The 14,537-nt window shown below is 40.4% G+C and overlaps 1 protein-coding gene across 18 annotated transcripts in view; it reads right to left on the bottom strand.

Annotated features, from left to right (window-relative positions):
* CEP152 (centrosomal protein 152) overlaps positions 1-9,753 on the bottom strand; it is a 103,627-nt gene extending 93,874 nt beyond the window's left edge. For all 18 annotated transcript variants that reach the window (XM_005659632.4, XM_013993032.3, XM_013993031.3 and 15 more), the window contains exons 1-2: positions 9,557-9,753; positions 3,759-3,852 (exon numbers count right to left, since the gene is read on the bottom strand). In XM_005659632.4, coding sequence (XP_005659689.2) covers positions 3,759-3,845 — 87 coding nt within the window. In that variant the 5' untranslated portion in view covers positions 3,846-3,852; positions 9,557-9,753. The remainder of the gene's footprint in view (positions 1-3,758; positions 3,853-9,556) is intronic.
* Positions 9,754-14,537: the final 4,784 nt, after the last annotated feature.

Raw genomic sequence — 14,537 nt, 5'->3', positions numbered from 1 at the left:
TGGCAGCTGTAGCTCTGATTAGACCCCTAGCCTAGGAACCTCCATATGCCACAGGTGCAGGCTTAAAAGTCAAAAAAACAACTAAGAGGAACTCACAACAGTATTCCAAAACCATTAGCTGCAAAATACATACACGTATACATAATTTTACTCTCTAGAACCAAGCAGTCATCGCAGAGCTACTTCTGGAGACACTGCAGAAAGTATACAAGTGCTCCAGTAAAACTGCGAGATCCCAACTCTCCAACCCTAAGATATGGATTTACCAGTAACTTTGACACTGTAGCAACCACAATAACAACAACTATATCTTTGCAATAACTAATGATGAAATCGCAAAGTATAGTGACCTTAGTGAAAAATATTTTGCAAAAATCACATTGTTACATTAGGATTGAGTTCATAAAAGAACCTTTGAATTCCTCTCCTCTGGGCCAGTTTCACAAGTAAATGTTTGCCTAGAACACTCTGGACGAGGTCAACTTAGTAGCAAGAAGGACAACTATATCAGTAGTTCTCAAAGGATTGTGAGGAATATAAATGATATGAATAATAATTGACACCCTATCTCACTCTCCCTCGTCTGCACCCTAATCTGCTCTGTGTTTCTGGTGAAATACTGGGTAAGGAAGTGGGTTATGCGCTTCTCTGCCATGCCCTGGCACACCACAGTGGTCAAACTTTCACCAATATATCATGTAGAACTGTAGCAATTTAGAAGTTATTATAGTGCCTTACTTTTCTACAAAATTTTTAAGAGATTTTTTTCAAAGTATGGGTTTCTCTCTTGATGTTCTACTGGTCTAAATACCCTCTGAATATTGAACCACTTTACTAAAAATCCTTCCTTTTCTGAAAACTAAAAGCACTTTCTCCATTTACTCTTCAGTGCAAACAATGGAGGGGATAGAAACGGAAAAGGCAGAGCATCGCTGTAGAATTGCTAATTAGCACAGCAGGGAGGTTGGAATTTGACTATGGTTTATTCGCTGACTTATGGATGAATGTGGACAAAAATCCCAATAGACTCCAAAGCACCAAAATTAAATAATTTGGTAAAGCATGTTGTATTAGAAACTGGCCATTCATATGTGACAGTCACAATCAGGATGATTCTGCCTTTTACAGAAAAGGGATCTCACGAATTCTTAGCAGGGCACACTATGGGTCAGATACAGCCTTCCTGGTCAGCACTACAACACATCCTGGGATGCAGGCATTCTGCCTACTTGAGAAAGAGAATAAAAAGTGATTCATTAAATAGAGAAAGCAATATGAACTAGCCCACTACTAACACTCCAAACCAGCCAGCAATCCCAAGCCACCAAGCAGGCAGATGAGAAAGGACCACTCTTTTCTTTAACCTTTAAGGCTTTAACTATTCTGCTATCATAGGCTCAGGGAGACTGAGGGGGTTGAAAAGACTTTCAGATACGAAAGAAAACTTAGGTTTGATCAGCCAATTTATTATTTTAAATTTCAGTGACAAAATACAGCTGAGATTTTATGAGTAATTCTGAATTTTAGTGCAGAAACTCTCTAACCCTCTCATCTCATTTCTCCCTTTGTAACAATTTTTTTACAGGTAAAAATTTTTAACTTGAAATGTTTTTTATTAACATGACCCATAATCATAGCATTAGAGTCAAATTAGCTAAATATTCCTTTCTTTCACTCTGCTAGAAACACACATTCTTAAATATTTCACCTCTTAAGAGCACCTTTTCCCCTGGAAATTCCCTAACCCAGCACATAATCTATCAAGAAGTGATCCCAATCGCTATTTTCCATATAATCTGGAATTTACTGCCTCCTCAACTAGTACCCCCTTTTAAAACTTTCACCACGCAATACACCTGGCAGTTAAGTTCTCTCTAATACCCTATGCATCTTTTCCAATGAAAAATCACCTGTCAGATTATTTCTTCTTCTTTAAAGTCTGCTATAGTAATTACTTAAACTGATCCTCTCAAGAATCCCAGCAGCTAAATTCCAGCAAACTATCCAAAGCCATCAGGGTCATGAAAACCTCATGCTGTGAGTTCACTAAATAACAGAAAATCCTCAGCCCACCCTTCTCTCAAAAATTGTTGTGAAGGCCCCTGTCAAGATCCGGAAATCCACAAACTCCAATGCCCTCAGTGACCTGGCAGAGAAATTATAGGAGTGAAGCTGGCAGGTCCAAGTGAACAAGTCCATGGTGGGGCAAGGGGTGGGGGGTAGGGGAGGCATGCAGGGTACAACGCCACTGCTCAGCTCCAGCCCACCTGCTACCACGTGCAGACACAGGCTACATGTGGCCTGGGCTTAGGACATTTCAAGACAGCCCAGAAACTCTGGATGATTAAATGAAAATTTCCAATCTTCAAACAGAGATTTCAATTTAAAAAACAAGTACTACGCAAACAAACAATACAGGTCTGTAGACAAAATCTACCAAACTGCCAGATTTCTATCCCTACCCTAACTCTACTGCCAGCCATGTGGGCAACTGATCCTGTTCCTCACTTTCTAATAATATGAATGATCCATAGGAACTATTAAGAAGGATTTTTTACATATTAGAAAATGGGTCATATCAATCATAGTCTCAGTATAAAAGAAGCCTGTTATTGGAATCAAGAAATTTACCTCAGACTAAAAACAATCATACCAAAGCAAAATGACTTCCACCAACTGCTACTGTTACTACTGGGCAAAGAATTCTGTTAAACATACACACACACGCACACTATGATCTCCTCCTCTTACTCCTTTTCTCTTTAGTCTATTCACACAGCACAGAATTCAGAAAGATATTTCAAAGAGATGATCAGATATGACTTTCCTGCTTAAAATCCTCCCCTGGTTTCCCACTGCTCCTAGAATAAAATGTGAACATCTTCCCATAATGAGCTATGCTCTGACCCAGCCCACCACTCCATCCCACCTCCCTACTCACTCCTTGCTCCCACAATCCCAACACCACAGCCTTCTGGCTGCTTCACAGCTGTGAAGGGACACTTCCCAACACCCAAGCTTTACAGTCATTGTGTCTTTGCCCAGAACATTCTTCCCCAGGCTACTGTATGGCTGCTCCTTCTTAGAAGTGAAGGCTCAACTCAAACACTTCCTCTTCCATGAGACCTGTCCTCACCAGTTTGCTGCTAGTTGTTTTAATATCACCAAACTTTTTCTCCCTACCACTTAATCAGTGCTAAATTATCACTCACTCAAATTATTTATTCACTGGTTTATTGTTTATCATCTGCTTCCATTAGGATGTAAGGTACCCAAAGCAAAGACTCTTGCCAGATTTGTTCAGGGCAATGTTTCATGGAAGAAGGCCTCTGCCTCCAAGGCCAATGACCACCTCCTAAGGGAAAAGAACTTAAAGAATCTAACCATTTAGGGACTGTCTGCTGTGGAGCAGTAGGTTAAGTATCTGGCGTTGCTGCAGCTATGGCTTAGGTTGCAGCTGAGGCTCAGATTCAATCCCTGGCCCAAGAACTTCCATCTGCCATAGGTGTACAGCCAAAACAAAAAAATCTTACCATTTATATGATGGCATCAAACAAAGTTGTATTTTATTCTTGTCTAAAAAAAGGAATCATTCCACTCACCCACCTTTTAAAACTCCAATGCCTGACCAAGTTTTAGGAGATTGAAAACAAAGAAACAACTATACATCCTTCAAAATGACACAAAATGATATAATTATGGTCGGGCAAAAAAATTATTTAAAATCAGGTTTAGAGTCTTTTTCCTGAGTAACTTACCTCTTTCTCCCTTTCATAGTCTTCTTTGTCGTATTCTTCATCTTCATTTTGTGTCGGTAATGTCACACTGCCAAAGTCTAGTGACATGGTCCTCCTGCGGGAACAGAAAGACAGTTGTTTTCTAAATAGCCCATAACATTTCCCCAAACCACAATATACAAGAGATGCCATACACAAAAGACAGGAGCAGCCAGGGAGAAGATATATGTAATTCATGTATGTCAAACAGTTAGCATTCCAAATATAGAGAGAGTTCTTACAAATTAACTGTGATTTACAGAAAACAGCTGTAGGACAGCAATTCATAAAAATGAATAAATGCCAAAAGCTAATAAAGCTACAACTAGGCCTTTCTAGTGGTCTAGAAAGTATATCTTAAAACGGTAAGATTTTTGTCCACACACAAACATAAGATAATAACAATAAACCAGAAATGTGCCAAAACATAAACACTTTAAGAATGTCTAAGTGCCAAAGTTTCTAAGTTGACATGTTTTGTTTTGTTTCATTTTGGTGAGGGCGGGGGGGGGGGGTCTTTTTCAGCCACAGTCACAGCATATAAGGATGTTCCCAGGCCAGGGATTGAATCTGAGCCGAAACTGTGACCTGTGCCATAATTTGCTTCTTCTTTTGAATATCACAAATTCAAGTGTTATGTTTTACCGAAAGAGAGCAACTAAATCCTAAGTGAAGGACTGCTATCCAAAAAACACTTAGTCTGGTAAACTCCACAGAGCACACAAATATGTGTTAGATGCCCTGCTCTTACACTTGATAAAATCAGGCTCAAGCAAAAAAATACTCAGGAAAAACTGAAGGGAAGGATGTGAAGCCACACCACTGTCCAAAAGCAACAGCAAAACCTCCCTGGAGAATGGTCCCTGCTGCAGCGGCAATAGCAGCAGAGGATGGCTTTTCAAGTCCTTACTATCAAAAGACTGCTGATGATTTGAATTATACTTAGGGATCCTGACACTCCGCAGAAACTACACAGAATTTCAAAGCTCTAAACAATCCTGACCCAAAAGTGGGCAGGCATCATCAATTCCCCAGCCTAATAACAGCCCTCTCTTCAGTCCACTCCTCTGCATGCCAGTAAAATCCACTTTGATGTGATCCTGGGCCACAACTCATGCACTGTGCTTTTCAGGCTCTAAAACGCCATTCAATTGGAAGTGAAATAAGAAGCATAGACCAGGCACTCCAAACCCACTTTACCATAAAGAACTTATTAGCTCCCTCATGTTAACAGTTGAGAACTAAGGTCACAGATTGTATGTAAGCCAATAAATAGCTGTATAGCAAAAGATATTCCCCTTCATCGGATCTAAGGTGACCTTGATGGTATGGCACTGTTCTGTCTGTACCACTAAAATATGTAGCCAATTAATTATGACATCGCTAATTTTAAAACGCAGCCCAACTTTGTCAATGTTAAAATGTGAGAAGAAAAAGTACACAGTAGATAGATGAAATATGGTATAACAGATTAACACAAATATGAATTTCAATGCTGAAAATCCCTGTTTTTGTTTGTTTTCCAAGGACTGAATTATGTTTCTTAGCCAAATTCTAATTTGCAGTCCACCTTCTTTATCTCACCCTCTTTGGTCCCTACACCCAGCCCAGCCCTTTCAACTCTATGAATTCAAACTCCTCACATCAGCTAAACCCTTCCAGCTGGGACTTCTTAGACCAAAGCCACCTCTTTCTGCTCTTGTGACAGGGCTACGTGGAGGAAAGGACACATGCACTGTTTCTCTGAGAGGGAAAATAGAGAGGCTTGGGGAATCTAAACTTTGTTACCACCCAGAGCTACAAGAACCCTCCTGTATACCAGCCTAAGATGGAGATTGAATATGGTAAAGAACTTATAATGCAGCTGACAAGGCTAGGGAAAAAACTCACACAAGCTCAGTTCTCTAGGGTTTTTTCACTGCTGCAAGTGAAAGTCAAGTCTACAGCATCTACAGATAATGAAAATAAAAGCTCATTTAAATCCTGGCTCCTTAAGAGAAATGCAATTAAGCTGGACCTTAACAACATCCCCATATTCTCCAGGCAGAAATAATTTTTCCTTCTTGTAATTCTTATGGGATTTCTCCACCTTTTCCTGAATTTTATAGTTCAAGCCAAAATATGGAATTTGTGTTAATTTCTCTTTTATTAGGTCAAAGAAGGGTTTTTTTTTTTCAACCCTTCACTAACCTGCCATCAATTCCTACTGAACAGTGAAAAAGAACATTATGATTTACAAGAGCCTATTGCTAAATACAGCTACTTTATATAAAGAACTACTTTTTCTCAGAGAAATGAATTCTACAAGGTATTTTCATTTTTTAATTTTTTAATCAAAATATAGTTATTTACAATACTCTGTCAATTTCTGCTGTATATCAAAGTGACTCAGTCATACATATATGTACATTTTCTCGCATATTATCTTCCATCATGTTCTATCACAAGATATTTTCATTTTTAAGCAAAGAGAAGAATATAAAAGACCAAAACTGTATCTTTTATTTAAATGGCATTTTAAATTCAAACCATGTCATTAAAGAAGTAATCTGAAATACCTGAAAGAACAAAATCTCTCTCTGCCAGAGAAGAAAAGGTACAAATTAGCTTTCCTTCTAAAAAGTACAAACCACCAGAGACTTTAAGAAACTATTTTAGGCATAAAGGAAATTTGATAAACTTACTGTGGTTTAAAAAAGAGAGAGACTAAAAAGGTAATTTTAAAAAGCTAACTAGTATTTTAACTAAAATTTAAAATAAAAGCTAATGCTTTTATTCCACTTATTAATCACTGCTAGTTACCACTGCTATCAGAGACTTTAATATTCAGAACAATAGAAAGAGATTGCAAAAAAAAAAAAAAAAAAAAAAAAAAGGGCAGCAAGACAATAAACCCAGAAACCATAAAGGAAAAACTTGAGAGAAACTTAACCACAAAAAAAGAATAAAATTGCATATGGCAAAATCCATCATTAACAATTCCAATATTATGTATAACAAACACATTGTCAAAATAATAATAATGAGAAAAATATTTGCAAAACACAAGAGAAAGTTTCAACATACAATTCTCACAGATAAATGAGAAAAAGACAAATAATCCAATTTTAAATGGGCAGATGATACGACATAAGTGCTCCATGAACTTGAAAAGATGCTTAAGCTCAGGAAGAACTCAAGGTGTCATTTAAACAATGAAATATGATTTTCAACAGCTAAACTGAAAAAAAAAAAAAAACCCTTGATAATACTGAGTGGTGGCTATTTTATAGGAAACAGGCATCCATATGAAATGCTGATAAAAAGTACAAACTGGAAAACCATCTTGAAAACTATCAATATTAATACACTGAAAAAGAACATTTGCTCTAGTAAAAGTACTTTTGAATAAATTTGACAGTACTATGTCACTAACAAAAATAACAAAATATTTCTATATATAGACTGATTATTAAAAAATCAAGATGTGGAATAAGTGCACAGTGTAGTGCTTTTTTTTAATAGTAAGCTGGTTATCACTGTCTTTCTAGATAACTTTTTCTCAACCTAACAAGACTATGTTCTGACATATGTCCCACTCAGATGGGTGGAACTCAGTATCAGTCAGTACTCATTTTGTTGGCCCTGGTTAAGTTTTCTTTGCCCTCGTTGCAATAAGAAAGAAGACCAATCGGTGTTGAACTGAACAAAACATTAAAAAGCAAAAGTAGCATTGTTTTTGCCTCATCTAATGGAGTATAAGCACTTTGGAGGCAGAATTAAAATGTATCGAACCCACCTTTTACAAATGGTAGGCATCAAACCCACCCTTTACACATGGTAGGCACACAACAGATATTTAATGAATGAATATAATACATTTGCATTGGTCTATACAGATTTATTAAATTTTACTGAGCACCTACTGCATGCCAGGTTATGTCCTAGATATATCTAAGACATGGTACCAGCCATGGGGAGCTTACAGTTTCTTAGGGAAACAATGATATAAATTGTTACAATGATACCTTGAAATAAATTCTATAATACAGAAAAGTACACAGCACAAATAATCTATGCCTAAAAAGAAAAGAAGTTTCACAGAAGGAAAGATTTTAGAAATAGATCTTCAAGGACACAATACAACAGAAAGTGGTTAAGAATGAGGGCACTCATTGAGACAGCCTGGGCTCAATTCTGGCTCTCCTGTTTATCAGCTGTGCTAAACTGCACAAACTGTTTCCATTTCTTCATTAATTAAGTGGGGGGCAGAAACAGTACCTACCTCAAAGATTGGTCATGAGGATTCACAAGATTAATGTATATAAGTGTTTCACACTGTACCAATCAATACATTTTTGTTTTGTTATTATTATGACCTCCTTACTGATGAATAGAGGTCTGCCAGCTATAAAAACGGTTCAAGGAACGAGTAACATTCAGTACACCTGGAAAAAGATGACTGTGCAGCCTCTGGGAAATCTTCCTTCAAATAATGCAACATCTTCTGGGATGAAAATACCACTGCCTTCAACAAGCCCTCCCAATCCTGTTCCCTCGTGAAATTAATCACTCTTTGGCACTTTCAGGCTTTTTTTTTTTTTTTTCCTTTTCTTCTTTTTTAGGGCCGCACCCCGCTGCGTATGGAGGTCCCCAGAATAGGGGACCAAATGGAGCTGTAGCCGCGGGCCTACAGCACAGCAACGCTGGATTCCAGCCGCGTCTGAGACCTACACCACAGCTCACAGCAACACTGGATTCTTAACCTACTGAGCCAGGGATTGAACCCGCGTCCTCATGGATACTAGTCGGGTTTTGTTAACCACTGAGCCACGACAGGAACTCCAGGCTGTATTTCTTACACTTTTCTTATGGCTCCAATTTCAACTTCTCATTTAGTTGAGTATATTCACGTCTAAGCAGTGGATACAAATTGTTACACATTGTGAAGTAGATGGCAAAATTCAGCTTAAATAGACTCAAATTCGCGACCATAAAATAGAAAAGGTTAAGTGCCACAAAGGGGGCCTTGAGAGTTAGGAAATTCTACTTACTTGATTACATACTAGCTTCCTTTCTAGAATGAAAACAGCCAGAGCACACTAGCCTGATGTTTCAGACTTGGAATAGCAGGCTTAGGAGGCATCTATTTATTCATTCCACAATTATTTGCCAAGCACTGTTCAAGATCACAAAGTTCAACAGGGCTTGGCGGAGGGAAAGAAAACAGATGTATATAAAAATGATGACAATAATCTGATCAGTGCTAATGAGAGCATTTCGGACAAATATACTCAGGGTGCCCAGAGGATGCAGCGGGTAGGCACCCACAAGCTGAACGAAGAATAAACCAATGACCTTACCAAAGAACTCCTTTTGGCGTCAACCACGGTAAAAACAGATACCGAGAAAACGAAACTGCAAGACCCCAGGGTGCATCCTGGGGCTGCTGACTTGGGCTGCCGGCGTCACAGGCACTCGGTCAACACACGTGTACAGAGCACCCACTGTGAGCCAGGCACAGCGCCAGACGAACCACGGCGGGGGTCCCCAGGGTAGAGTCTCAGGGCTACTCTAGCGGCGTAGAGGAGGCAAGGAGGGCTTCTAAGACGTCACTTCTAAGTAGGATCTTGGGGTCTGGATGACACTTCAGAGACTGAGTCCCGCCACCCCGAGCAGTACACCACTGCAGTATTTGGGGAGGGGGCGGGTTAATCCACCCAGAAGCCCCAGCCAGAATCCCAAGGACTCCGCACCTCCTCCTACCCCTGCCGCAAGCCCATCCCCGAAGCGAAACTCACCGGAGGCCACAGATGCTGTCAACGTAGAGTCACCTTAGCTCTGGTGGAAGACCAGCCTCTAGCAAACCCCTCGCCCTGGCTCTAATCCGCTAGCTTCTTCCTAGTCACAACCGAACACTGGAGGCCTGAAGCCATTGAAGAGCAGCCTCCCCCTTCAATCGCCGGGTAGTAGCTGGCCTAGTAGGGGGGGCCATGGCGGCTGGGGGCAGGGCGAGGGGGCGGAAGTCTCCTCCTTTCTCAAGCTAGGTTGAGAAGTCCGCCTGCAGTTGCAAATACTATACGGCTGTTTAAAAGCGGGCGCCAGAGGTGGCGGGAAGTTCCTCCTGTGCGTCCATTGGTGGACTTGTGAGCCAATTACAAAAGGGTTCACTGCAGAGGGGGCGGGTTTATCGGTTGCATAGAGACGCCCTAGCACCTGGCCTCCTGCCTGTGAACTGGTCTTACCCAACCCCACCTGGTGCAATGCTCCTGCCCTCCGCGCTCCCCACTCCTAAATATCAGTTCTCAAGAGCGGTACACAGAATCCTTCGCTTCCCCCACCGAATCCACCTTGGAGGTTTTTGTATCTATCCTTCAGATTCTCTAAATTGCCTTAACAGCCTTAGAGGTTGTTTCACTTTGTCTTCTTGCTTACTAGATCCCACCTTGTTTGAATTTGTGTTTCTTTAATTACTGATGGGATGACACGTGTTTATTGACTACTTGAATTTCCTAGAGTGTGAATGTTCCTGTCACTCAGGTATATGTTAACCTGACCTTTAAGACAATGCTCTCCAGTCCGGAATAAATCCCATTACGGTATCTACCTTCCTGGGATAAAAGGGTCTCAGAAGAGCTCCTGCTGTAGTGCAATGGGATCGGCAGCATCTTGGGAACTCTGGGAGGCAGGTTCCATCCTTAGCCCGGCACAGTGGGTTAAAGGAACTGGCATTGCCGCAGCTGCAGCTTAGTAATTCGTGGCTCGGCTCGAAATTGATCCCTATCGCCGTGGGCGGCTGGGGGGTGGGAAGCGGGAGGTGGGGGAGGCGAGCGGGAGATGGGGACGCGGGCGGGGGGTTTTCCCAGAGACGCTCATGGAGTTGGTAGCAGTAAGTTCACACTAGTTTTAATTCTTTCCCATATACACTAGTATAGAGTAAAATAGTTGTTAAAAGTTGTCCATAGTCTGGCTCGTTTTCCTTTGCTACCTCACCATTCCACTTTTGGATACCAACACGAACCACTGCAACCCCATCAACTAAGCATAAGGGCCTGGCACATAAAATGCACTCAGTCCATAGCACTAGATGAATGAAACCTCTGGCCTGGCTCCCTGAGGTTCTCAGAATGCTTTTGGTTTGCTCAAACTCTATCTTTCACCTACAGTGCCCCTACTTAACTTCCCCAGCTACTCAGTCTCCAAGATAGATGAGCACATCCCCTGAAGTCTTTGATGACACATACCTCCCAACCTTGGTAGAAATGATCCTTCTCCCCTCTGGATATGGTGTATTCATCTCATTATAATCCTCATTATCTACTATAATTAGTTGCTGTGTAATCTTTCACTCAGTCCAGCGTCAATATCTTGAGACACTTACTTTGCTTCTTGGACACTTCATGGCCCCTGGAAGGCACTAAAAACAACTTTAATAAATGAGTAAATGAATAAATGAACAAATAAAATGAAGGATTTTTGCACCAGAAAAAGCAAATAAAAGGCATTTAAGTAAATGGCAGTTGTTGAAATCTGAGACAAGGTATGTTAGAACTAGGCAGGGGCTTTCCGTGTCTCGCTGCAGTGCATCAGCAAAAAAAGCTGTGTGTAGTGTCCTGTGCTGAGGGCGACAGTGATATGGTACAGCAAGAATGCTAAGCAGTCCCTGCCCACAAACAACTGGTTTTTATATGAAAGGAAAAAAAAAGTTAAGGCAAGAAAAGTACATGAGGAGATAGTGTTCATAGTCCCTTAAAGAGCGTTTTAGACTTTGGTAAGTTCTTTCCCTAACACTACCTCATTTTTCCTTGTGAGGGGCCAGTACAGGTATTAGGATCCCATTTTACAATGGAAGAAACTGACATCATCATAGTGACTTGTCCAAGGTTACACAGCCAATGTGAGATAAAGACAGAGCTTAAATCCAGCTCCTTTTTCTCTAAATCCAGAGTACATCACCATATGTAAAATATAACGGAGACGAAATCACCTACATCACAAAGGATGTGATTTAAAATAAATAATAAGTCAGAGCCCTTTGCCTCTAAAAATGGATTTGAGTGGAGTTATAGACATATTGTGATCAAAAGAATTTTCTTGACTGCCTATCATGTTTAATTCCTGGCCTAAGTGCTTGAATATAAAGTGTGAAGCAGGACCATTACCCTCCAAGCTCTCATACTCTGTGAGGTGCAAGATACTTACATTAAAAGACAAATGGGGAAATTCCTGTGTGGTGCAGCAGGTTAAGGATTTCCTGTTGCTGTAGCTGTGGTGTAGCTCAAAACTGCAGTGCGGGGTCAATCCCAAGCCCAGGAACTTCCACATGGAAACAAAAACAAAAAGAACATTAAAAAAAAAAAAAAAGAAGACAAATGATACCACACACAAATGGTTTACGACATGCATTGTGAGTAGAATAGGTGATAATTCTGGAGAAGAGTGAACTTAAAGTCTCTATCAAAGGAAGTTCTTGGAGGAAGGGGAGTCAACAGGCAGGTTAATCAGCATGAGCAATTGCAATGTGAAAGGCAGATGGGCAAAAGAAAAGGTTTCTTGTGTTTAGAGGTAAGACTGGAGAAATAGGCTGGGTCAAGGCAGCAAATAGAAGAGCTTAAAGGCCGGAGGGATGGAGAAGCATCTACAGAGATAAGGTATGGTGTGCCAAAAGAATGAACTTAACATGTCCAGAGAAACACAAGCACATGTAGGCATTCTGGGGTAATAAAGACAAAGGCGGAGAAAGAGAGAAAATCTCCCCTGAATACTGGACGGATCATTTGCAGAATGTTGGGTGAATATTTATCTTACATTTTTGACACACCTGTGAGTTGGGAAGTGCTACCTCTACCAGACTCCTTTACATTTCAAGGGGAAATGCCATGTTGTTGAGATATGGCTCCTTTCATTCAGATCATTTATAATGGTGGAGCTAAGCCACCTTCCTTTTCCTACCTTCTCTTTTGTGTCAGAGATAACAGGTCAAAGCAATGCCATCATGTAATGAGTGCTAGCCTCAAAAGAGCACTGAGCTTAAAGAAGATCTGAGTTCAGGTTCCAGCTCTCCTACCTACTTGGCTTCGTCTGCAATTTATTTATCCTTTTGTGCCTAAAGTCCTTATTTGAGAACAGAAGTGATAATATCTACTTTGCAAGATTGTAAAAAGTATGAAATAAGATTGTGTGAAAGAGATTTTGAGTGCAGAATGCGATTTAGCTGAGTGTTATTTAACTGAGAAATGTCAGACCATTATGTGTAGCATATTCAAAAATACTTTTTGAGCATTTATGTTGTACCCAAAACTGTTTGGGGGGCTTATTTAATAGTGACATGTAGGTCAATATATCTCCCCTGATTAAGCCCCTTATCACAGTATCTACTGCCAATAGCCACTGTGACCTCAAAATCATCACCTCCCTACCACCCCAAGACCTAGTCATATTGATTGGGTGAAAAATAACCACCAGACCCAAGCTGGGCCAATCATACTCCCTTCCCAGATATTGAAATAAGATTCCACAAAACTGACTCAAAGTGGTAACCATAGAGAAGAGAAGCAGATTTTATTACACTTTCTGAATTTTACGGGACATACTCCTCTTCCTTAGCTGTGCCATGTATGTGGTGGGAGTCTAGACTGAAGATCATGAATTTCTGCCACTCGGAGCCATGAATCTGCCTGGTTCCTGCACTTTGTGAAAACTGACAGTTAATCTTATCCTTGGTTTTGTGATAATCTGAATCTTAAAACGTTTTTTTGACTTGACCAAGTTTGGGTCATGTAGGAATTAAATAGCATTGTCCCTTTCATGTCCACCCAGAACTTAGAAACTGATCTTATTTGAAAATAAGGCCTCTGCAAAGGTAATTAGTTAATAAGAGGTCATACCGGATGAGGATGAGACCTAAGTCTAATGACTGGTGTCCTTAAAAGAAGATGAAGGACACAGGGAGACACATGAGAAGAAGACAGCCCTCCTGACTAATGACATTGAATATATTTTCACATATTTTTTGCTGTCTGTGCATCTTCAGTGAAATGTCTATGCATGTTTTTTGCCCACTTTCTGATTAGCATTTTTATTGTTGAGTTTTAAGAGTTTTTAATATGTTCTGGGTATGTGGTTTGCAAATAATTCCTCCAGGTCCACGGTTTGTCCTTTATCCCATTAACAGCTTTCATAGAGCAGAAACTGGTCCTTTTGATGAAGCACGACATACCTGTTTTTCCTTTAATGGATCATGTCTAAGGACTCTTCGCCTTGCTCTATATCCTGAAGATTTTCCTCTGTTTTTTTTTTCCTAAAATTATCATAGTTTTTATATATTTGACATTTAAGTCCATAATCCACTTGAGTTTATGTTTACTTAAAGGGAGATTTTAGGTTTTTTTCCTATAGATGTACCATTGCTCCAGCATCATTTGCTGAAAGGTGATCCTTTATCCATTGAGTATAATGCCCCGGCCTCCTATTTGTGGAGTCTCCAGGGCTGGGTAAGCCCCTCCTCAGGAGGCCACAGCTCCTAAAAGGCAGCCCTTTCACACAGCTCTCTCTCCAGATCCCATTACTGCTCCCTCCCCTTACTTCTTTTCAGGCTGAAGAGCACTGCAGCCTCCCTTGTGGTTTCCCAATACTCTGCCCACACCTTTGCAAATGGTCCCTTTGTTAAACTCTCCTCCAATTACCCAATTAAAGGGAGCCATCTGTTTCTTGTTAGGACCCTGACACATCTTACCAATGAGAAATCTTCCAAATTCCAAACATCAGACATAGACTGTCAAC

Source organism: Sus scrofa, chromosome 1 (assembly GCF_054392235.1).
Source record: "Sus scrofa isolate SSC_HxYL_T2T_F1_AM1 chromosome 1, Sscrofa_HxYL_maternal_Yorkshire_Landrace_v2.0, whole genome shotgun sequence".
Taxonomy (NCBI): Eukaryota; Metazoa; Chordata; class Mammalia; order Artiodactyla; family Suidae; genus Sus; species Sus scrofa.
The sequence above is the reverse complement of the archived record's forward strand: the minus strand, read 5'-3'. Positions and strand labels throughout refer to the sequence as shown.